General features: G+C 36.2%; 2 protein-coding genes across 3 annotated transcripts in view; one reads left to right on the forward strand and one right to left on the reverse strand.

Annotated features, from left to right (window-relative positions):
- GLRA3 (glycine receptor alpha 3) overlaps positions 1–23,775 on the reverse strand; it is a 195,041-nt gene that overhangs the window by 9,028 nt on the left and 162,238 nt on the right. Inside the window, exons 8-9 of one of the 2 annotated variants that reach the window (XM_025873985.2) lie at positions 10,213–10,356; positions 7,922–7,966 (exon numbers count right to left, since the gene is read on the reverse strand). In XM_025873985.2, coding sequence (XP_025729770.1) covers positions 7,922–7,966; positions 10,213–10,356 — 189 coding nt within the window. The remainder of the gene's footprint in view (positions 1–7,921; positions 7,967–10,212; positions 10,357–23,775) is intronic. The other variant, XM_025873986.2, reaches the window with a different exon arrangement.
- LOC112825882 (EF-hand calcium-binding domain-containing protein 7-like) lies at positions 1,031–23,350 on the forward strand. Its single transcript, XM_025873984.2, is given in 5 exon segments — positions 1,031–1,135; positions 21,285–22,004; positions 22,007–22,176; positions 22,178–23,176; positions 23,178–23,350. Coding segments are annotated over 4 exon segments (1,890 nt in total). The 5' UTR covers positions 1,031–1,135; positions 21,285–21,421; the 3' UTR covers positions 23,316–23,350.

Consider the following 23,775-nt stretch of genomic DNA (forward strand, 5'->3'; position numbering starts at 1 on the left):
GTGGCCTATTGGACAATGGCCCAGAGACGGAATCTCCAGTTGAGCTCCCTGGAGTAAGTGATATGAACCTCATGATTCTCTTCTGACTGAGACAAAACACGTCACCTGGTTCACTGATGGAAACTTTTATATAGAAGGTCAGGACTCAAACCATACCTGCCGTCAAATAAAAAAAAGTGTAGTTGAAGAAAGCAAGGTAAGTCTACAAAATGGGCTGACTTGAGACCCAGTATGTGTGGCAATATCAGAAGAACTGGTTCTTGCTCTCAGAGTCATATCTGGATATTCAGAGACTCCTGGCCCTAGCCAGTGGCCTTATGGTCAGGCAAATGGGCCAGGTTAAGTGGACAATTAAGAACATCGCAGGGTGGTTGATGAAATTCCTTATACAAATTCTAGGGTAGAATTAAATTAGGTCAAGTAGTCCCTGCCTAGTTGCTGGCTCAGAAGGGGACTAGAATGCCAAAGCAGATGTCTTGGACAGGCCATGGATGTGGCCACGGTGGTGTGCAGGCCACGCAGCAATGGACAAAATCGTGACACATTCCTCTGTTGTGCAATAGAGCCACTGATGTAGTGAGAGCTTGACCTGAATATTAATGAAAGAAAATATTGCCTGAATATTGCCTTTGAGCTAAATCTCCTGAGTGTAAGTGCTAACACGTAGCTGGCAGATGGAATACTAAGGTCTTTGATTATGGCTCCTGGAGGATTCAGTGGATTTTGGCAGAAATAGTGAGTCCATCTTGGGCTTTGTTTATACTGTTAACAAGCCACAGCTGAAAATACTATTAATGGCTTGGAACAAAGTGTTTTTATATCAGTTTGGGCTCCTGGAACAGATCTCATTGGACAAAGGAATATATTTAAACATGACCAGTGTATAAAATGATCCATGAGAACATAACAAAGGCATTTAAATAGAAGTTGGAATGAGCAATTAAAACACTTACTACTAAAGACAGGGTGACAAGGACATAAAGAGCTGACTGGTTCACTAGATGAGTGTGTAGGTCCTGTGGGTATGAGTGATAGTAACGAGGAATGCCTTTAGTAATTTTCTAGTGTCTGGTGGTGGAAGTGTGAGGAGTCGGGAGCGATGCTGGGACACAATTCTGTCCTTCCCACCTGACAGGTACTTCTTTTGTGTTATAATGGTTCTGATGTAATATATGAGATATATATTATATGCTTGATAAATGGTTCTGGATCCATGATTGCATTTTCTAGCTAAAGGGATCGTTGCTACTTATGATACTATATCTATTTCTTTAAACTAGGAAGACATTCATATTCTCTGTGGGTGAGGGGACAAGACATCTTGTGCGCTGGAATCCTGTGAAGCCTCCCAATTAGAGGAAGATACTTTCTTTGCCGTTTCTCCTGCCTTTTGTCCTTCTGTAAAGTTAAGTAAATGACATATGAGATTAAAGCTTATTTCTGCCTCATAAGCATGATTGCTTCCTCAAACCTGTAATCAGGGCTATGGTGTGGTAATGAACAAAGCTGTTTGACATTCGGATGTTGGTTTTAATAGAAAAATGACACACTGGAACAATTTAAACTTAATCATCTTTATGTAACGATGGTCCCTCATAAAATTTGGCAACAACTTGTAAGATTACCATCATTCTATGTGCATGCAATAATGACAGTCGAGGGGAAGGCAGTGTTTCTCATACAAGTCTAACACCTGTCTTGGGAGGGCTTGCTGGGATCCAGTTTTCTGGATGGGCAATTGTGGAGGTTGGAACTCATTAGCCTCTAGGTTGTCTCAGTAATCTGCATTTCCACCAAGCTCTCTAGATGATCAGAACGCACAGTCAAGTTGTGGAAACAAGCGTTTTTCCAAGAGGCATGATGTATCTATCCTAGTAGGCTTGAATTTTTAGTGAGGTAACATCCTTTGGATTCCTCTAATACTCTAATTTACATGTTAAGTGGCAGTTTATGAAAACATACTCTGGGATGACTTTTGTGTTAGTATTTAACTGTATTTTACTTTTTAATAATTTCTGCTTTTAAGTAAGGCTGTTTCTAGGTAAGGCTATACATAAGGCAATCTATATGATCTGTATCTTTATCCATTTTAAATCTACGGGGCCTAAGGATATCCTGGGCCATAGGTTTCGGATAATTATGTGTTACAGTGTGATTTAGTGCATTATTGTTTTCAAAAGCATCTGGAAGATGATTTCACTAACATAAATTTCTGATTAATTGTGGAGTTGGAAAAATAGAAACTTTTAATTTCAGTAAAAACATTTCCCTTGTGAAAATATCTTGTTCAAATACTTATTCCCTGGTAATGGCAATAACACCAAGATGCTGAGGAGAATTTAGGTTCTAAAAACATGAAAATAGCTTGGGTATTTGCAGTTATAAAACATATGTGCTAGGGGAAGTAATTTTCAATTACTTCCTATGTCGCCAAAACATTGGATGGTCCAAATTTAAAATCTGACTCAAGATTGACATTCAAAATGCAAATGTGTAACTAAGCATTCATCATCTATTGCCAGGAGTCTGGATTGTCTTCATTATTTAACTCTCAGATTCTTGGTTTCTTATCCCAGGGAAAGATTATAGCACTATCTAGCAGGTTTTTTTAGGGTGAGGGAAAGAATATAAAACACTTGATAAAGTACTCAAATTATTGCTATTGTATTTTTTAATATTTTGTTTGTTATAATTGTGTTATTATGGAAATTGCATAATACACAACCTGAAGGGAAAATACTAATAACAACTTGAATCATTGTCCTATTAGGTATTTTAAATACCAAACTAGCAACAAAGTACTATATAAAATTGGCCAGCCTAGGACCTTGCACTTGCGTACTGTTGCACTAAAAATTAACCAAGGGCCTAAAAAAAGATCACGCTGCTGCCATAGCTTTCTCTGTCATATTGTTACAATAAATGGGTTTTGCTATCTGGCTGCTAGGATTCTTTGCAAATCTAGTCTCTGCCATCAAGGAGTCATTAGTGTTTTGAACATGTTCTTTGAAACAGCACAAGTATTTTGGGTGTGTCCATGAGATAAGGCACGTGTAGACATCTCGCTTCTTCAGAAACAGGATCTCAGCTCTGTTGGGCCTGACTGGAATCTGGCCCAAGAGGCCAGCAGGCCCGAGAATGAGGGAGAGAGCAAGGACCCTTGGACTGCAAAAAAGTCATGTGATTTTGTTGTTGTTGTGTTGTTAAATGACTGGCCTATAGCAGTTTTTTTTTTTTTTCCTCAAAGGCTGCACTTAAATTAATAATTTTAAGCATGGATGAAACATTTCAATAGTTCACTATTAGTATTAGATTACTATATTAGAAGGTGCATCCAACTATTTTATGACCCAAAGTAATTTCTTTTTTTGTAAGACTCAGTCATAAAATCACCCTGTGTTTATGTATGTTTAGATGTGCACTGATATTCTTTATTCCAATTAGTACTCAAATATTTCTTGGGGATAATTCTGTTTTCTACAGTCATCTTCAGCTTCAGTTTCTAAGAGACTGAAGGCCAAGCAAGCAAAGGGTTTAGACAAACATCTAAAACTTTTGACTCTGATGCTATGTGTTAGCCAGTAATTAATATTCATAAAATTAAGCACTTTCCAACTCAAAATATGGCAATAATAAAGATTAAATAGAAAGAACTAAAAATGAGCAAAAGAACATGGCTGATTAAAAAGGTAAAATTGAAGAAATGGCTTAATTTATTCACAAGTAAAACCTCCTAATATGCTTTAAGCAAGTTAGAAGGGTAGGCAATGAAAAATGTAAAAACCCATTTAGTTAGTACATAATTCTTTCTGTAAGGAGGACCTGTTTTCACTAAGTTTGAAAGTGAGAAAAATGTTTCAGTAATTAAGCATCAGTACCACATTGTGAAACATTCTATATGCTTTTTCATTTCATTAGAGAATTAGGCCAAAGGCTGACTCACACTAACATGCATATTATAACTAGAAATATTAAAAATAGAAAATCCAGGGGTAGACTTAGTCATTCAGTTGAATTGCTTCATCTCCATCACAAAAAATATATATTAACATACATGTGAGAAAAGAATTAATTTCCTATACTCTTCTTAGTCCTCAAAAATGACCAAAAAAAAAAAAAATCTTATTTTTGGGTGTGGAAATGGTGAAGACATGAAGCTTACTAGTGAGTGGTAAAAAAACATGGAGTCTCTAAGATGGCATGAGTGACGATTTATTGTGTGAACTGCTGTGAGATACAACAGCATTAAATACATTATTTTCATCCTAATGTTTCTCCCCTGGTAGGTGCCTTTGGGTGTTCCATATACACTCAAGATGTTTAGTAATTATGCCTGAGGTCTTTCTGTTAAAATAATTTTCTGTAACTTCTAATTGCCAAATAGGAAAGTGACAAAGTTAGGAAAAGTGAATTGCTATTAATTTTCACTTACATGATTTCAAAGTGTGTGGATTTTGAAAAAAAATTACTAACAAACATAGCAGTGGCTTATTTTTGTCGGGAAAATAGCCATCACTTAGAAAATTCTGAGGTAAGATGAAATATGTGAATAAATTAAAAATTATTTTTCCAAAATAAGTGCCAGCTTAAAATAAAATATTCAGTTTATACATCTATATGCATTTCTATATTATTTTGAAATTTGGAAAGCTTAAAAGAATACAGTTATGGATGAGGTTAAAGATACTTTCTAGTTGCAGGTCAATTGTCAATATAAAATTCTATGAAATCTAGTTCCCAGGAGAATTTTGCATTTATTCTTGATGACACGTGAATTAGTTATGAATTAGCCAAGTTTATGTTTGGCGTATTGAATTTAGACTTGGAAATTATTAAATGGTAAAAAGTAAGCTTGAAAATATGAATACTTAAAATAATATAAAAATGGAATACATACATTTTAGGAGCTTGATGAGAAATCAATAAAATAATTTTTTAAATCCCCATATATCTATTCCTAGCACAATATGTTAGATTCATTCAGTGCCAACTCAGAATTATGGAGTGACATAAAATAATACATTAAAAATAGACAACATGTGTAAAAAGCACTATAAACATTTTAGTTAACTTTGAGATGTAATTCACTATAATGCATGTGAAATTAGATTAAGTAGAGATTGTATTAGTTTGTTGAATACTATTTTCTTAAACTGATATTTCAGAGGGGATGTAGCTCTAAGAATTAACTGTGTTTAACAAAAACTCTAAATATTTGTTTGCAGGAAATCATCAAATTCTTACAATTTTTGTTTTACTTGAGAGGATGAAATTTCAAACCCCTGTATATCAGAGTCACTCATATATACTTTAGTTTGAAATTATTGAAACTACTTTTCCCAGAAATGTAGGAAATTTGTAAGAAATGTTTTCCTACTGAAAGAATATCTTATATGCCAGAATATAGCATAAACTGACCTAGAATGGAAACTTTATTGAATAATTTAGTATATGTGGGTGCCACATTGCCTTCAACTGTCTGTGGAGCCTCATCCCTTCAAAATAGTATACACATATGTTTGTATATATAGACTATAGAGCTGAAAAACTGTTAAGGGCAGAAAAAACAAACATTTGTTATTCTTAGAAGTTACCTTGAGTTATTTTTAAAGTAAGACAGCATGTAAACATGTAAGTCAATAAAAAGACAAGTTTTGTACAGATAGTCAAAATGCAGTCAATGATATCTTTATCTTAAAAAGATAACCATCGTGCCTCGCAGAATCTAAACTTGGCCGTTGTTTCTCCAATCTAGAACTAATGGTCCATCTTTATTTCATCTGAGTATGTAAATAATAATGACTATTCAATACCAAGCAGGAAGATAAAGGCGCTAGAATACCGTGTGAATGTTTTCTCTCCGCAAACCATTGCGTCATTACACCGTGATGCGGAAGAAGCTACGTGAAATGCAACCCCGTATCAGCCATTTCTCTCAACAAATAACATATTCAGAAACATTTTGGCACGTCTTTAAAACCCCGCAGAACTAAAGTAATGATATCACACGTGGGAAGAGCAACTTCTGACCAAAATACTTCCATATCATGCATACACCCATACATTCACAACACTGGGGATAAGCGTCCATGACATGGTGCGGTGGGTAATCAGCACACAGCAGGCTATGACAGTGTGGGGTGGGGAAATTTGGATACAAGAGCAAACTTGTATTCTTTCACAATAGACCAAAGGTTCACCCGCTTGTACCTTAATAGAGAAAAGGTCAGATATAAGAGATTCCATACAATGTAAGCCAATGCTGAACCAAGTGAAAACTTTCCTAGGAATAATGGAAGGTTCCCTGTTTTAACAAACTTTTTATACTGAGGCTATTTTATTTACTTTGCCTATTCTGCCAACTTAGAGTGCTTGGAAAAACTATATAAACCCGTTCTCATGAAGATAAAGGGCTTTGGGCCAACACTTAGACTCAGTTAGATTATGTTGATTTAAAGATTTAGATTGCTCAGACTGTTTCTAAGCAAAATACATAATTTTTTTTAAAAAAAATGATGAATTCAGTCAGCCCAGAGGGTTGTTAGGTTGAGAAAAATAGTTTTCAAAAAGGCAAAATGATCAACCCCAAATTTGCGTAATGATTGGAATATTACAAAATAAATGGAATTCATAAATTTCTAATGAATGTATTTGCATTACCATATTGTTTCTTTTTAAAAAGTAAGTATTGATTGATTGTTGCTGAGGTAAACCTAAGTTTTCATCAGACTTCTTTGTGCATTGTTTTGTAAGGCAATACTTAATTAAATATATATTTTTTATACTAAAGCTCCTATAGGCATTAACTACTTATTTACTAGAAATTTAAATATATTCTCTCCCAAAGCAGCTATTTGTGTTATGCAAATACAAAGCAATTAAAATTTTTTAGAATTTGCAGTTAAGATAATTAAGTAAAAGTAACTGGATCAAGTGAGTTTTTTTCCCCCCCAGGGATGAAAAAATAAAGTAGCTAGCTATGTTGGGAACAAATATGCAATTTTAGAAGAAAAATTAGTTGAATGATTACGTATTATAAGAAAACTTAGTGCTTTTAAAATAATACTGGCTCTAGATACCTGCTATGAAATTGAGAATCCTTCAATTAGATGAATGTAATGTTTTTGTTCTGTTCATCTAAGGTTATATCTATTCTTAAGCAAGATGTGCAGCAGAATCATCTGAGGAGGTATTTTTAAATGCCCTTTATTCCAGAAATTTCGTTTAAAAGACTGGACTGTTTATGATTTCCCAGCCCCAATTCTTCGCTTGAGTATGTTTAAATGCAATCATCGAATGCTAGATTATGGTGGCCAATTCCGACGACTAATACGCTCTAGTATAGACTACTTTGTGATCTCTTTTTAATCGAACATTTCAAAGGATGCTGCTATCAAAACCCAAAATTGTTCATTTATTATAAAGAATCTCAACTTCTCTTAACATTAAGAAGGGATTCTAAAAATACATAGGTTGGACAAAGTATTTTATTTTTGCCTTATCTTTAGGTCTCTATTTTCTGACAAGAAAGGCTGCATTTAGAACTTCTTTGTACAAATAAATTTTCTATTAATTTTTGGAACTAATTTTGTCAAAACAAATGACTGTTTCTTTCATGGAGACTATTATAAGATTATATGCGTTATTTTTGTTTATATATATTTAAAGATCATTTTGACCAATCAAATAACTCAGCTGATTAGATAAAGGATAATACTTAACTCTTTTTACTGAGTGAGGGAAGACAAACGGAGTTTGAAAAAGAGAATATCCTTAGCTGAAGGGGAATGGTGATTGTTTGGCTTTGAATATGCAAGGGGCTGTGTTTCCCCACCAAACACTGCCTGGGTGCAGAATATGCTCTCTGCTTTTTTTACTGATGACCACATTCCTCTACTTAGAGTTAAGAAAGTGAATTTACCGTGTCTGAGAAACGGTAAAACTTCTCCAATGCAAAAGCTTCTGTCTGTGGGAAGGTAAGGTGGACCAAGAGGGATTGAGAAACCAGAGAATCAAGTCATATATGAGTAAATATAATTGCACAATTGGTTTTAATTGCATATATCATTTTCACATACATATGTATCAATTAATCGATTTTCACATATGCAAGGTATCCAACCCCCAAAGTATGAAATGAACTAAGAACAAAGCAAAAAAAAAAATGCTATATTTTCCTGCACTAAATCTCAATTACAATATTTGCTCCTTGAATATTTCAACTGGTCATTAGAAAATAATAAGATATTACTCTTTTTGCATTTCTATATTTCCCTAGAGAGCCACTCACTAGAAAAATTAATCTTGTCATCTTTCTGTGAGCTAAAGAATAATGGGCTTCACTATGTATCCTGATATTCTTACCAGTAGTGAAACTCAAAAGCTGCTTTGGTAGGATAATTTTTTTTTAAAGGAGAACCAGAATTGAGCATCTACACTTACAGTCTATTATGTTACCCATTGGACACTGTGTCTGTTGTTGGATGTGTGGTGGGTGTGGAAAGTGAGCTCTCTACCCCCATTTGGACATCACATACTTGATACTTCCCAGCACCTGGTTGATACATTCTAAATTGTATAGGAAGGAGGAGAAAGGTAGAGAAATGGAAAATGAAAGTGATAAAGCAAACCAAAATGAGAAGGGGAAATAAGTATTACTTTACTTCAGATTAATTACATTAGAAGGAAAAGTTGTCTTTATCAGTCATTTAAAGGAAAGGAAAACAGGAGCTCTACCCTTGTGATACAGAACTTTTTGTCCTGCGATAGTGTTTCAGCCAGTGCCAAGTGTCATGAAAAGAAAGAGGAGCAGGTAGACAGTAAGGAGGGAGAAAAAAGGGGAATAAAGAGTGAGAAAAAGAAGGAGAAAAGTATAAGGAAACCAGTAGATGGGGGTGTGGTGGGGAGAAAGAGAGAAAAGTAAATCTCCCTATTAAAATGTTTCAATATACAAATGATGTGCCTTTATTTTCATAACAACTTAATCAAATAAAAACTCAGGCACTGTTTTTGTCCCATGTATTACTCAGAGTATCACCATCCTCGATGTTCCTTCCATGCTACTGTGAATTGGGTATTTATTATGATTTGAGGGAGTTAATTAGACATGACTGAATTCGTTATTACTTTAGAATATGTTTAATGCTCAGTACTGAGAGATCATGGGCTTAGGGCTTTAAAAAGTTTTATGGATATGTAAATTACAGTGAATAATTCAGAAACCACAAGGAAACCTCAAAAAAAAAATTAAATCCTTTCAAAATCCTTACAAAGGTATCCTATATGAACCAGACTATTGTTTCTAAGATTTGAGTATGTTTTGACTTAAATATTCCAATACATTGGATTCTGGCCACAATTTCTCCTGTTACATAAACTTTGACATTTCTCTATTGCATATGAGTCCATCTGCTTTTAAATGTCAGTTGGCACATTCACATTAAAAGAAGTAAACTGATAGATATGCTGGTCAATAGAAACTCTCCCTTCCAGAAGAGGAAAGGGAGTTGATCGAGCTTATGTGCATATAAAGACGACATTACAAGTCTTAATAGAGGGGAACAACTCCATTCTGTACATCCAAATTCAGTTATGAGATTACTTCTGCAACTTCCTGTGGTCTCCTAATGATGTTCTCAATACAACTTCTTCTGGGTTTCATTTAACAGGCACAGCAAGGCAATAATAACACCTTCTTGTGTTTCCCATAGAGATTCAGAATAAATATCTTAAAAACATGAAAGTATGCATGAGCAAGAGACCACATAGTTCTACATGAACATCATAGCATTAACAATAGGTAATATTTTATGGAAACAATGAAAGGAATTACTTTGATAAAAGGAACAACTTTAATAGCTACATCCAATGACGTGTTAAGTAAGACCATCAGGAACACTCTCACGTTGCAAGTAAGAAATGATGTATTTTGTTAATTGAAGCAAAAAATGGTGTTGTTCCAGGAAGTACATTAGAGATTGATAAAGCTCTCATGTTGATAGATACGCTGTATAAAGTAGAACTGGATGTCACCATTTTATCCCTGAAGCTATTTTTGACAACTTCAGTTTCGATTGGACAAAACCAAAGGAATAGTTGTATCTTTTGGTTCCCAGACTCCACTTCCTCTCTGCACCACTCTATTACATATAACAAATTTACTTTCCAGTGAAAATTGGTATCCTGCCGAACCCGATGCATTTAATCGCCTACCTTATTCTTTCTCTTTCGTCGAAACCGCAGAAGTTCTTTGTGTTGTCTTGATACAAAATTTACAGCTGCATATTCCAGAAGTGCTGAAAACACAAAAAGGAGGCATACTGCCATCCAAATGTCAATAGCTTTGACATAAGAAACCTAGCAAAGAGAGAAAGAGTGAGCAAATTGAGTTATATTGTTGTGTCCATCAAGAACAAAACTGAATGTCTGATGCTAAATTGTACCATTTATATCAGCTGGAAAAAGAAAGCAATAAGACCAAGACTTTTTTTAACTTAATAAACTTTTTTTTATTTTTTAATAATTAATTTTTGCAAGTTTGTCTATTAGTCATACATTACAAACTGTGTATGTTTTGTTAAAAATTGTTGTCCAGTGAAACACAAGACCAAACACATGATGAAGAAAAAATAAGTTAAATGTAATTTTACCTTCAGTGTAGGATAGGATAATGCTCGAAAAAGTATGAAGTAACATTGAAATATAGATAATGCCACTTACCTTTTAGTTCCATATTTGCTTCACTAAATGTTTTTATTTTGAAATAATTTTAACATTAACAAACATGTGGCAAGAACAGTAAAAAAATAAATAAATAAATAAAAAACCAAAAAAACCCTCCCAAGTTCCCCAGTTGTTAATATTTGACCAAATGTTATATTTGTCTCTATCTCTATCATTTATGTTTTCCCCTTGAACTATTTGAGTATAATTTGCAGACATGCTGGCCTGTTACCCTGAAATACTTATGTGTATTTTCTAAAAGAAAATGACAATCTCCTACATAACTCTAGTACGACCAATAAAATGAGATTGATGCTAATAAGATACTACCATTTAATCCTAAAAGCCCATTCTCATTTCAGCAACTGTCCCAAGCGATGGCCTTTTTAGCAGAAAAACAGTTTTTGAACCAGTTCCAGGATTTAATCTAGAATTGTGTGTTGCATTTTGGCTTCATATCTCTTTAGTCTTCAGTGTGGAATATTTTGGTCAGTTTTTTCTCGCCTTCTGTGACCTTGATATTTTCGATGAATGTAGACCAGATATTTTCTGAGTGTCTCCCTTTTTTGGTTTATCTGATGTTTCCTCATTTTAAACTCAGATTATGGGATTCTAACAGGAACAGTGACGCCCTGTTCTTCACAGTGTACCATACCAGAAGGCACTGAACGTTGATCAGTTGGTTAAGGTCCTGTCTACCAGGTTTCTCTACTATAAAGATATAAATTTCCCTTGTGTGGAGATATTTGAAACTACATAATATCTTCTTACTCTTTAAACTTTTATCCGTTAGACGCTGATGACTTTTGTCTGAATCAATTATTACAATTATGACTTCCAAATGTGGGTTTTCTAATTCCATCTACACGTATTAGTTAGCATTCTATAGTAAGGAAAGTTTCTGTCTCCCACATTCATTTATAATAAATGATTTTGTTTAATGGGTTATAATGCATTAACATCACTATTTTGATGCCCACACTATACAGACTGGGTCAGCCCCTAGAAGTTAGGCCATGCATCCTTTTGGCAAGTCTGCTTCATGATTTGGGTGCTTTCTTACTTTCTGGCATGAGGCATTGCTGACTCATCTGTAATTTCCTATTCCAGTCCTTGATTAAGGCCTTCCTTCCTTCCTTCCTTCCTTCCTTCCTTCCTTCCTTCCTTCCTTCCTTCCTTCCTTCCTTCCTTCCTCTCTCTCTTTCCCTCTCTCTTTCTTCTTTCCCCTAGAATCATTTCTTTACTGAGGAACGGCTTTTAGAAACCGAGGATCTGGGCACCTGGGTGTTCTCGTTGTTTCCTGAGTATCACTATTTCTAGGTCCTCTTAGGAGACAGAGTTAGGAATTGCATACATACATACAAACACATCCATAACTGATATATATATATATATATATATATTATATATATGTCACTGATATATATAATATGCCATATATATCACCACATATATACAATATATTATTATATATAACATATCTGTTTATCAACTATCTGTGCATCTTTTTTTTTTCTTTTAGAGAGAGAAAAAGAGAGCAAGAGCAGTGGGGTAGGAGGGGCAGAGTGAGACAGAGAGAAAGAATTTTAATCAGGCTCCATGCCCAGCGCAGAGTGCAACGTGGGCTTGGTATCAGACCATGAGATCATGGCCTGAGCCAAAATCAAGAGTCAGAAGCTTAACCAACTGAGCCACCCAGGCACTCCTCTCTGTGTATCATTTATCTATCTATATTTAAAACATGAATTCCACTGGCATCTATAATTCCAATTCACTACCACAGGGTTCACTCTAGCTTTCACCTTTTTGATCGATGTAACACTTTCTCAGACAGTGACAAGCTTGTCTCTCATTATCTTTAACATATATTTGAAGAGTCTCCCTGTATGTAACTAATATCTTAATTCTGCTGGTCACCTCCAGCCTGAGCCTCATTAACCCCAGATGCCTTCCTGGCTCTGGCTTCATGCAGGAAGGCCCCACTGGCCGCTTTGGTCTTGATGCCCTCCTTGACCCGTGGACCCAGGTCCTGTCAACCCCAGCCAGCCTCCTTCACTCTCACTACCTCGTTAGCTCCACAGGGTCTTGCTGTTTTCTGCCTCCTCAAAGGTAAGGAAGAGAAGATAAAGAGAGGAAAAAAGAACAGAAAGAACAGAGAGTTATTATTCTTACTATTTTTAAGAGAAAAAACCACAAAGAAGTGAAACAAAGAGAAGCATAAAAGGAAGAAATATGTCCCTGTTTCTTAGAAACAGATTCATACAGACTGAAGACCTTTGGAGGGAACAATTCAGTAACCTTTAAGAAAATGCTTTAATTTTTCTCTCAGCTTAACAGGGCAGTGATTTGAGGATGTAATTGGACAAATGTTGCTGTATATGTTAATTGCTTAAGGATGAAAATTTTCTGTAAGTTTTAGTATCCTTTCTTATTGTATATGTGTCTGTATTACACACAGTGTTACATCATGAAAGCAATACTGGTAAAATCATAACATTTTGTGCTATGAGCAAGAGCCAATTCATTTTGTTGGGTATCTTAGACATGTCAGTTAGATGTGGGGAAAAAAATTCCCTCATTTGCCAGGAAGGAGATTAAGAATGAAAGATATTTATGTGAAGTATTTTTTTTTTAATTTTTCCTGGGAAACGGACAATTACCTAAAACTTTGCTTCCCCACTGATAGAAACAAATGTCCCTTCCCAAGAAGTCGAGGAGAGCAGAACTCGAGGCTAGATGTAAGCAAAGATGTACTAACTACTTCTTTGGACTCAATGTATAGTTATCTTAAGGATCAAAACCTTACACTTTGGAAATTTGACTATTTCTGTACTGTTTGTATATTCTGTATTTTTCCCCCCTCTCTGTTCATTCTTAATATTTAGTGGTGTTTTTGTCAATATCAACCTGTGGAAATCTTGATCAAATTTAGGCTGCGGTTTAAAAGGGAGAAGGTGGCTTACTCTTCAGGGGAAATCTATGTTAGGGAGAGCAATAAGTAAAGTAAGGGCAAACGTTTCGCCCCCCCTCTTCTCATTTGGCCTTTTTGGTCTCAGGCTCGACTTTGCCCAAGTCTGGCTCAGAATCCCACGGCACTTGCGGGCTTACCTGAACACAGTACCTTGTAAATGCTCATGCTTGTTCTTTTTCTGTTTAGACTGTGAACTCTTTGAGGGCAGATGTCACCTCTGAGCTGTTCACCACCACAGTAGTGTTTGGCATGTGTGTACATATTTGCTAAATAAATGGACAGATAAGCTAAGGTGTACAATGTTAAAACGCAGGGAAAGAATGAATCACAGATGATGATTCACTTTTGAAGTGATGCTCTATTCATACCTTGGGTTGGATTAATTCTCTTTTAAAAAGAGGCCTTTTCTTGACACTTCCAACGGTGTCAACTTACATATGAAATATGCTAACAAAGGAGCCCTCTGCATCTCCTCCACTTATGTTAAATGTGACTTCTGTTGATCAGAATGACCTCTACTGAGCAAAGACAGGTATGCCCTCATTTTATTCCAGTGCTTGCTAAGTGTCCAATTGTTTATAAAATATAGATTTAAACTATATTTTCTGCAGTTATGCCAGAAATCTTTGGCTGCCCTCAAATACATACTGTCCCGAAAGATACAATACAGATTTCAAAAGCGCTGTCTCAAGCTACAACATTCCTGGAAGAGTATTACTCATAAAGTATGTGCTCATTCTTTAACAACCTGAATCTATAATGACATGAACCAGAGATAAATCAGAAATTTAATTTCCATATTAATCCAATGAATGTCTTCAATGACAACAGAGATATGCAAACATCATTTATGCCTGTTAGGGTTCTGCTAATTGTGAACAACTGCCGAGTGTTGAGCCTAAAGGGCCTACTTTCCTCATCTTCTTCTCTGACCCTTCTTCACCAATTTCAACTCTTTTTCTCCTCCTCCACCCAAATTGCCCATCCAAATGTAGCAAACTTGGGCCTTGGGAGGTTTGGAAATCTAGGGCTAATAACTAAAATATGGACAGCAGTTCTTACTCCAGCCCATGCCCAACATACTCGTGACATACAACACACCCCATGTGTTTCAGATTTATCACCTTCTTTCCATCCCCTACTTGTTGCTATTCTTTGGGGCATTCTCACCCCGATCTGGTTCATTCATCTGGACTACCATTTCAACAGTCCCCTAGTCCAATGTGCTGTTGGAACCGTGATTCAGTTTTAAGCAACAATCTCTCCTCAGTATAACTCCTTGAATACAAAAGTATGAGAAAATAAAACCTAAATATTTATTAGTTAGATGCACCAGTCAGCAGGACCTTTGTACTGCAGACCTGTTCAAAGCCACCATATTGAAGACTGCTTCTTTCTTGGAGCTTGCTCTTCCCATGGCTCCCGTGACCCAGGTTCCTCAGGTTTCCCTCCCTCAGGTCTACCACACTCTGCTTTGTGGGCTCCTCCTCATCCTGAGTTCCTCAGAGATACAGTCCAAGCACTCTTCTATTCTAACTCTGAAGCTTCTCACGAGTCAACTTCATCTATTACCATGGACTCAATTCCTCCTCTGTGCTTATGGCCTCCAAATCTCTCTTTGCTGATTTGACCCTTCTCTAGCCAGGTTCTTACATGACTGCACCTTTTGGATGTTCACACACCTCAAATTTACTCTAACTAAAAATGAGAGTTATGAATCTCTACCAGACTCCACCAGACAAACAGCAAACTAACATAACTGCTTCCTCCTTCTCCTCATTGAAAGGTTACACTGTCTGCAGTTGTTCACCCCCACACTAGGAGTCCTCTCATTCTCTCATATCAAAGACCCACCTGTTAATTATACTTTCTTGCTATTTCTCAAATTTATCATTGTCTATTTGCCATCCTTCCTACTGCCATCCCAGTGATCTCAACCACAATGATCTGTTCTTCAGTGCCTCAAATCTATCTTTGACACAACAATAAATGATTATTTTAAAATCCTTCTACTTAAAACTCTTCATTTGCTTTCAATTATTTGAAAGTCTCAAGTCTGTTTTATAGTGTATAAAGCCCTACATGGTTGGCCTCCAGTTTACTTCTCTTACTACAGGCATTCAATCTTTTTTTTTTTTTTCTCATTCATTGAACACCATTGATGTACCCAAGTTTGGTGCTTAGTGTTGTAGTTATGGAGATGAGTAAGATAAATACGATCCATCTTTAATGGAACTTACATTGAATTTGGAGAAAACATACAATAAAAACACAAAGATAATTTAAAAGAAGTGCAACAGAGAAACCACAATGGGGTAATGGGAAGAGTTGGACAGGGTGAAGGGGGTTATGTTAGATGAGGAGGGTCAGTGAAGGCCTCTGAAGATGTGATAATTACCATCTTATGCCACTTTCTTACTTGCTTATTATACTAACTATTCCTCCCTTCTTTTATTTTTTGGAACCTGAAAGCAACTGACAAGCAATTGAGAGCAGCTTTTATTCCCTGTTATTTCTGTCTGGAAAACTCCTTCTTTTGGGTAACTGCCATTTGTCCTTCAGGTCTCAGCTTAGACAGCACATTATTAGGGAACCTTCTCCAAATGCCAGGACGTCCTTTCTTACCTTCCTACCTCCCCTTTCCTCATAGAAACATTTTCCCAGGTCACTCACTACAATTGTAATTGTATTTATTTGTAAGCAGGTCTTACAAGATGACTGCTGGATAGCACCACTTGAATGTCCCACTTTCAGTTAACTATTCTACTCCACAATCCCTAAGTGCTTTCTATTCAAAAACTTTGGTTAAGGTGATACAAAAATGAGTATGATCTTGAAGATTTCAAAGTGAAATATCTATACTGATGTTTTAACAAACTGTGTCTAAGCAAACACCAAATAATTCATCTTATTATTGACCTTGCTCCACTGCACTGACACGATCCATTTATGTACCTTTCTCTTTTTAGGCTAGTATATCCCATGAGTTGAGACAAAGTCCAAGTCTTACCCATCTTGATATTTCTAGGACCTAGACTGTTTGTCCTACTATGTGCTCTCAGGTCATGTTGAATTGATTGCGTCACGTGGAACGACTTCAAATCACTGGCCTTTTACTATTAGAGAAATAATTATAATAATTAACATGTCAGGAAATGCTCTTGGTAGTATCCGTGGAACTACTGAGTCTTCTTAGTAGTTGTCTAAAAGTAACACTTTTAATTCTCACAATCACTGAAGAAACTATCCCCATTTTAAAGATGAGATTTAGGCACAATAAAATAACTTGCTTAAGTAAAATAACTTGTCACATAGCTACTGTTATGGACTGAAAACGTCCTTCCAAAATTCAGATGTTGGAATCTAACCCCCAAGGGGATGGTGTTAGGAGGTGGGACCTTTGGAAGATGATCAGATTGTGAGGGTAGAGTCCTCATGAATGATGTTAGCGCCCTTGGAGAAAGGGTCCCAGAGAACTCCTTTGCCCCTCTACCATGAGGAGGATCACCATCTATGAACCAGACACTGAATCTGCCAGTGTCTTGACCCTGGACTTCTCAGGTTCCAGCATTGTGAGAATAAATGCCTGTGGTCTTTAAGTCACCTATTCTATGGTCTTCCGTTACAGGAGCCTGAAGCAATTAAGACAGCTACCAAGTTGCGAAGTTAGATTTGAATATAACTCACCTGGCTCCAAAGCCCATAAATTTAACTATTACTTTTTGTCCTCTGCATCTTAATATTCCAGCCTCTTTAACTTTTATTTAATAGTTAAGACTAAAATCAGTATGCAGAATACATATCACAAGGTCCTCTTTATTTGGTGGTTCTGATCCCAAAATCTGGCAAACAACTTCCTAGAAGGTAATGTAGAAAAGGAGATAGGAGCATTGTATTTACCACATAAAAACAAACTAGTTGCTCTGAGGAAGCAAAACTAGATGAGGGAAACATTTTATCCTCTGAAATGCAATGAAAGTCCCCTTGACAACACTCTTACATTAATTATAATGAAATGTTTTCGTGAGCTGGGAAAACCACTGCCTACTTGCCGTGTGATAATCTAAGAAGACATCGGCTTGATGAATTATGAGTTGAGTATGCAGAGCTAGGTTACAGCAAGGCCTTGTCTTTTTCATTCTAAAAATGTTTCATAATGTAGGGAGAGGAATATAAGCATCATTATGTTCTGTAGACTTCTTATGCCATTTTTTCCAGAAAAAATATGCATTCATTCTACCTTTAATGTTATCATTAGAAAATAGAGACAGTCTGCTTTTTGTGTCCCAATTATATATATATAAATATACATATTTATATATACATATATTCCAAATGTAGATATGTACGTGTATATATATATATATATATATATACGTACATATATATATTCCAAATATATAATGAATATATATATATATATATATGGATTTTGTCATTATCAGTCATCCTGATGATAAAGACCAGAATCAAATTATCTTGACTCTAGGGAGCAATCATGTTCTGGGAGCTCATCTAAGCATGAATTTCTATACATCAACCTTTCCAATGATGCAAGGAAGTGGACACCAGGAGGATTCAAACTAGGATAGGATACAGTAACCAACAGTCCCGAAATCTCACTGGCTTGAAACAAAGAACAGTAAAGGACACCGCATGTCCACTAGTTAAGAGTTAAATGGTGACTCTTGTCACTGTCATTCTCGCTGACCTCAGCCGACAGGGCGATCACTATCTGGAACATTGGCAGCAGCAACAGTCGTGGAAAACTGGGCCCTGATGGGTCTCATGTTGGCTAACAAATACTTGAGGCTAGCAGTGGCTCAGGGCACCGTGCTCAAAACTCCTGAGCCAGCACTACTCACAGTCCACCCCTATCGTGGAATGATGAGGCGCAACCTTACCCTGTGCCTGGGAGGAAGAGAAAGCCAGCATGAGTGGCAGAGGGAGTAGGGGTGGGAAGGTTCCCACTATTTTTATTTTTGAAACAGAAACACGATTCCTAGAGGCACAGGATTGCGGACAGTGTGGATTATGATCTGATCACTGTTTATGGTATCTTCCTAGAAAACTATGGCAGCTTTGTTAAAGAGCAAAACTCGCTGATTTAAAAAAAAAAAAAGCTGTTAATTAATTAAAGTGTGGCATAGAAGTGCAAACTTCCCTTGATCTTCAGCCAAAAATTTCTTCAAACCTTAGTGTCAGGTCAAATTTCAATACGATCAATTGTAAAGGTGTATAAACAATAGAGTCCAGGTAGCATTCTGAAGCACAAACTTAATCTAAGAGAGATAATAGAGTGAAGGCAGGCAGGCTGCAAGCCAAACGTAGGCATGGCAATGAGTTTGCTTGTGCTACATCATATAGAGTTCACCTCACCAGTTAACCATAATGCTCATCTCCACCCCTTAATAACTACACCAGAACTTTGTGGTGTAATTTATTTGTGCCTATGGCCTCTAAAGCCATCTGATTTTGCGTTCTCTAATTCAGAGGAAGAGATGAGTTGCATTTATCTCAGACAACTCTTCATAAATACATTTACTTTTATGCTAGCTTTCGGTAGGATCATTGAGTAGCAACACTTTCAGAATACATTCCTTTACAAGTACCCTGGGTGAGTTGTATTACAAGCATGGCACCAAATGGTATAGTCAAGAAGTCTGGCAAGGTACATGCCTTTACCTTACCCTGCATAAATGTGGTTAAAAGAATTGCCTCCTGAGACTGATAATGCCCCAGACTAGAGCTCATAGATGACAATGCATTAGTGGGTAAATATTTATTAGATTATAACCCAGACTACTTATTTATAGTAAATTATACTTATTAAATTATAAATTATAACCCAGACTACTGTTAGTCAATAGTTTATAGAAATAGATTTTTAAAATGCATTTACAAGGAGCACAACTTAAGAATAAGAAGTAGATTCAACCAGAACCAGGAGTTGGCATCACAAAATCTCATATAAACCTACATGTTGGTGCTCCAGGGAAGTAAAGGAAGGTAGATTTTCCAGGAACCACTTGAAAGTGAATATTTTATCAATTCTTTTCTCAATCTAAATTTGCTTTTTATTTGAGAAAGGGGCATAGCAAAACATCACAGAGTATTGCTTTTGATTAGCTAAAATAGCCCTTCAACCAGGATGAATTTTCTCCCTTTAATGACAGTCAATCCTGATGGATACTCCCAGTTCCTTAGAAATGTCAAGGAAACTGTGAGGAGCAGTTCTGGCTGTGGAATGGACAAATGACTCAAGCATTCAACTAGATGCTTTTCTTCTGAGATACGCTGGGAGATTTCCTGCTTGTGTTACGGCTTCCTCCCCTTCCCCCCCACCCCCGGGATTTAATTTCAGATCACAATGACTATTCCTTAATCTTGGTTTTGTAAAATCCAGATTGTAGTATATTTAATCCTGCATTTCTCCCTAGTGTAAAAACTGTATGAGAACTTTGTGTTTTGTAATTTGTCTAGGAAAAAATATTAGTCGCAAAATCATTTTAAGCTTCCTTCCAGACCTAAAGTGAGAGAGAGACAAGGAAAAGAATAAACAATGTTTTAAAAACAGGTGTTAAAGAAGAAAGAAGTGGCTATTGAAAAAGTGAAAGAAACTGTCTGGAGGCCTGCCTTCCTGGAACACTAGGCAGCAGATCACACAGTACAAGGTTCTGTGAGTTGGACAATTATCCCGGAGGGCTGCTCACAACAGTGGAGTCCTTCTGATGTCGCATTCATACTGATTATGATCCTCATAACCCTTAGTGAATGAATGATGCTTCGAACACAATATTTATTTTCCACATAAAAGCTTTTATTTTAAGAGATGAAATCGTAAGAGAACAGAGCTGCAGCCTTCCTAAGTAATGGACTTGGCCAATCCCTCCAGTCACCGGATGAGAAAAGTGCAACCAAAAAGGCTAAGGGATTTTGAAAGATCATCTTGTTAACTCTGACTTCTGCCTCAATTCTGGGAGTTTTACCATTGTCTCTTCTATAGGACAAGGCTCTGATGTTTACCGTTTATATGAAACTATGAAATCTAGATATTGCTGCAAATACTTCTTAGGTGCATACTATTAGTTACTGGGCTTTCTTACTATATAATTTTTTTTAACTGCTCCGTTAGGGTTGAATTCTGTGACTTCTCTCTCCTATGCATTTTTGTACCGGAGGCTTTGCATGTCTATAACATCATCTTTATTTTAACCATACACCTACCTATTCCCTTTATCTCTGAGGTCAAGACCTTCATTGACAACTTCAAACAGGAATTACAAAGACAGAGAAAGCTTGTTAGTTGCTTAAGGACACTGATGTTGGGACGGCGTTCCTTATTCCATGGGTGAGGGGGAGTTTTCCATCCATTTTTAATTTGTCGGGAGGGTTTGTGGTATGATTCTAGGATATATGTGAACATAGTAAAGGGAGTTTCAGACATTATTTAGGTAAAATTGTTTCAAAGTAGCATATACTTGTTTTGTTTTTAAATTTAGTTTGATGCCAAAACCATTGTATTATATCCTATTTTTTTAAATTAAATTTTGTGATTTGATTATATGCTTTTTCCTAATTGTGCCATCAGATTTAAGAATTTGTGCAGTGGCGGCAGTTGCCATGGTAATTAAAGGAAAGGCCGAGGTTGTTTGGGCTGCAGTGACAGGATCACGGAATCCGTGGAGAGAATTGGCTGCGCTTCCTCGCGGGTGAGCTGGAATTAAAATGGCCATCAGTCCAGGAAGAGATGCAACTTTCTCCAGTCAGAAGTCAGCGCTTTCAGAGAGTCCTCGAACAAAGAAATTTCCACTAACTGAAGAAGAGATATTTTATATGAATTGTAGAGCTGCCTACTTAACTGTTTTTAAAAGCAGCTTAGAAAACATTATTTCTAAAGAACAACTTTACTTGGCTCTACAGCACGCAGGAAGAAATCCATCCCAAAAGACCATTAATAAGTACTGGACTCCTCAAACTGCCAAACTGAATTTTGATGATTTTTGCATAATTTTAAGAAAGGAAAAAACTACTTCAAAAGCAGAACTACTAAAATCATTTAAGCAATTAGATGTAAATGGCGATGGCTCTATTTTACACACTGACCTTTATAAACTTCTAACAAAGAGAGGTGAGAAGATGACTCGAGAAGTAAATGCCGTAATAAGTCTGGCAGATGTAAATGCTGATGGCAAATTTGACTACATCAAGTTTTGTAAATTATATATGACAACCATTGAGCAATGTCTCAAAACTACTGTAGAAAAACTGGAGGTTGACAGTAAACTGAGGCATCAACAGTTTGGAAGCCACATGAAGGATCCCCTGAAAGGGACCCATTACCAGTGCCAAAACCATCACCTAGAATCCTAAGAAAAACTGATCAGGAAACATTCTCAAATAAAGGTGATACCAGGAATTCTTTACTGGCAACAAATCGAAAGTTCAAAACATCTGTTTCTTTCACAATTACCATGGGTGCTTAATAGTAACCGAAACTCAAAGTTAACTGAGCCAAACTCAATAAAGGAGTGGCAATGTGTACAATCAAAAGGTTGCTTTTTCCTAGAAGAAGATGGTGAAATCATTAGTCATCAATATAGGATGCAAATAGCTCAGAGATCCATGGTTTATCTAACAATTAAACCATTAAACCTGAGTCAAGTTGAAGGAAAACCATCCCCTTGGTTATCAGTTGATATTGCCTTGTATAGTCTTAAGGAAAATGAGAGTCAAGCAAATCTACAACTCATGTGTTTTACTGAACTACGAAATAGAGAAATGTTTGGGTGGACTGGTGAACTAGGACCTGGGATTTACTGGTTAATTCCTTCCACAACTGGCTGTAGGCTGAGGAAAGAAAGAAAACCAACAACTGAAGAGGCCCAACTTGTGTATAGAGATGGAACAGGGGAATTTTTTTTTTTTTTTACAAAGGAATTTAGGTCAACTTTGTCAGGTATATTTGAAGTAATTGATTTAGATGGAAATGGTCTTCTAAGCCTTGAAGAATATAATTTTTTTGAATTGAGAACAAGTTGTGAGAAATGTAATGAAGATGCTTGGGCTGTCTGCCGTGACAATTTTGATACAAAGAAGAATGAACTAACAAGACAGGGTTTTATGGATCTGAATCTAATGGAAGCCAATGATCGAGAAGGAGATCCTCGTGACCTTTGGGTAACTCTGCACTCAATGGGCTATAATAAAACTCTGGAATTGACAGAGTCATGCCCATTTATCATCGATATCTATGCAGACAAATGCAAGCCAAGAATTAAAGCTGTCCATATGGAGGCATGCAGTGGGCAACTTGAGAAGGCTATTTGTAAATCTGTCCTTAACAAAGGCAATGCCAGGGTAATGGATGGCTATGAAAATATAACTGTATATACGTATAAGCGTGACACTTGGATAACATCAGTTATTGAAAACAAGTCAGATAATAAAGTGATTATTCACATCAACAATGAGCTAATGTTAAAACTGCATAAACAACAGAGGACTCAACATATCTGCAGTAGAAGTGGCACCAAAATCTACAATGGTTTGTCAACATGTAATGCCTCTGAATGAACGACAAGAATGGATATATTACTGTGTGTATTCCCTTATATCTTAAATATTGTTTCCTACTTGAGGCTGTCAAACTAAGAATTCTTTCAGGTTTAGTCTGTTATTTGTTGATAAACTAAATGCTAATCAATTTAAGTGATGTACATAAACAATAATCTATTTAATTTGTATGTGTTTACATTTTATACCCATGTTATATACTTTATTATTAAAATATAAATAATATAATAATGTTAAAAAAAAAGAATTTGTGCAGTGGCTGTGCCTCTATGTCACCTTCAAAGGACATGCTTGATAACTGTTAATTTTCAGCTTAGTGAGATCTAGTAAGCTTAATAAATGTAGGTTCTAACATTAAATGTAGAACCAGAGATATCTATCAATTTCTACCCTTCTTATTATAGGACTTACCTTATGTTTAGGAATTACCTGTTTACAGATAATAGATAAAACTCTAATAAAATTGGATGACATTCACATGCATTATAGTCTGTGATTTTTAATAA

This window comes from Callorhinus ursinus, unplaced genomic scaffold (assembly GCF_003265705.2).
Source record: "Callorhinus ursinus isolate GAN/ISIS: 27379988/994484 unplaced genomic scaffold, GSC_fseal_2.0 scaffold4, whole genome shotgun sequence".
Lineage (NCBI taxonomy): Eukaryota > Metazoa > Chordata > Mammalia > Carnivora > Otariidae > Callorhinus > Callorhinus ursinus.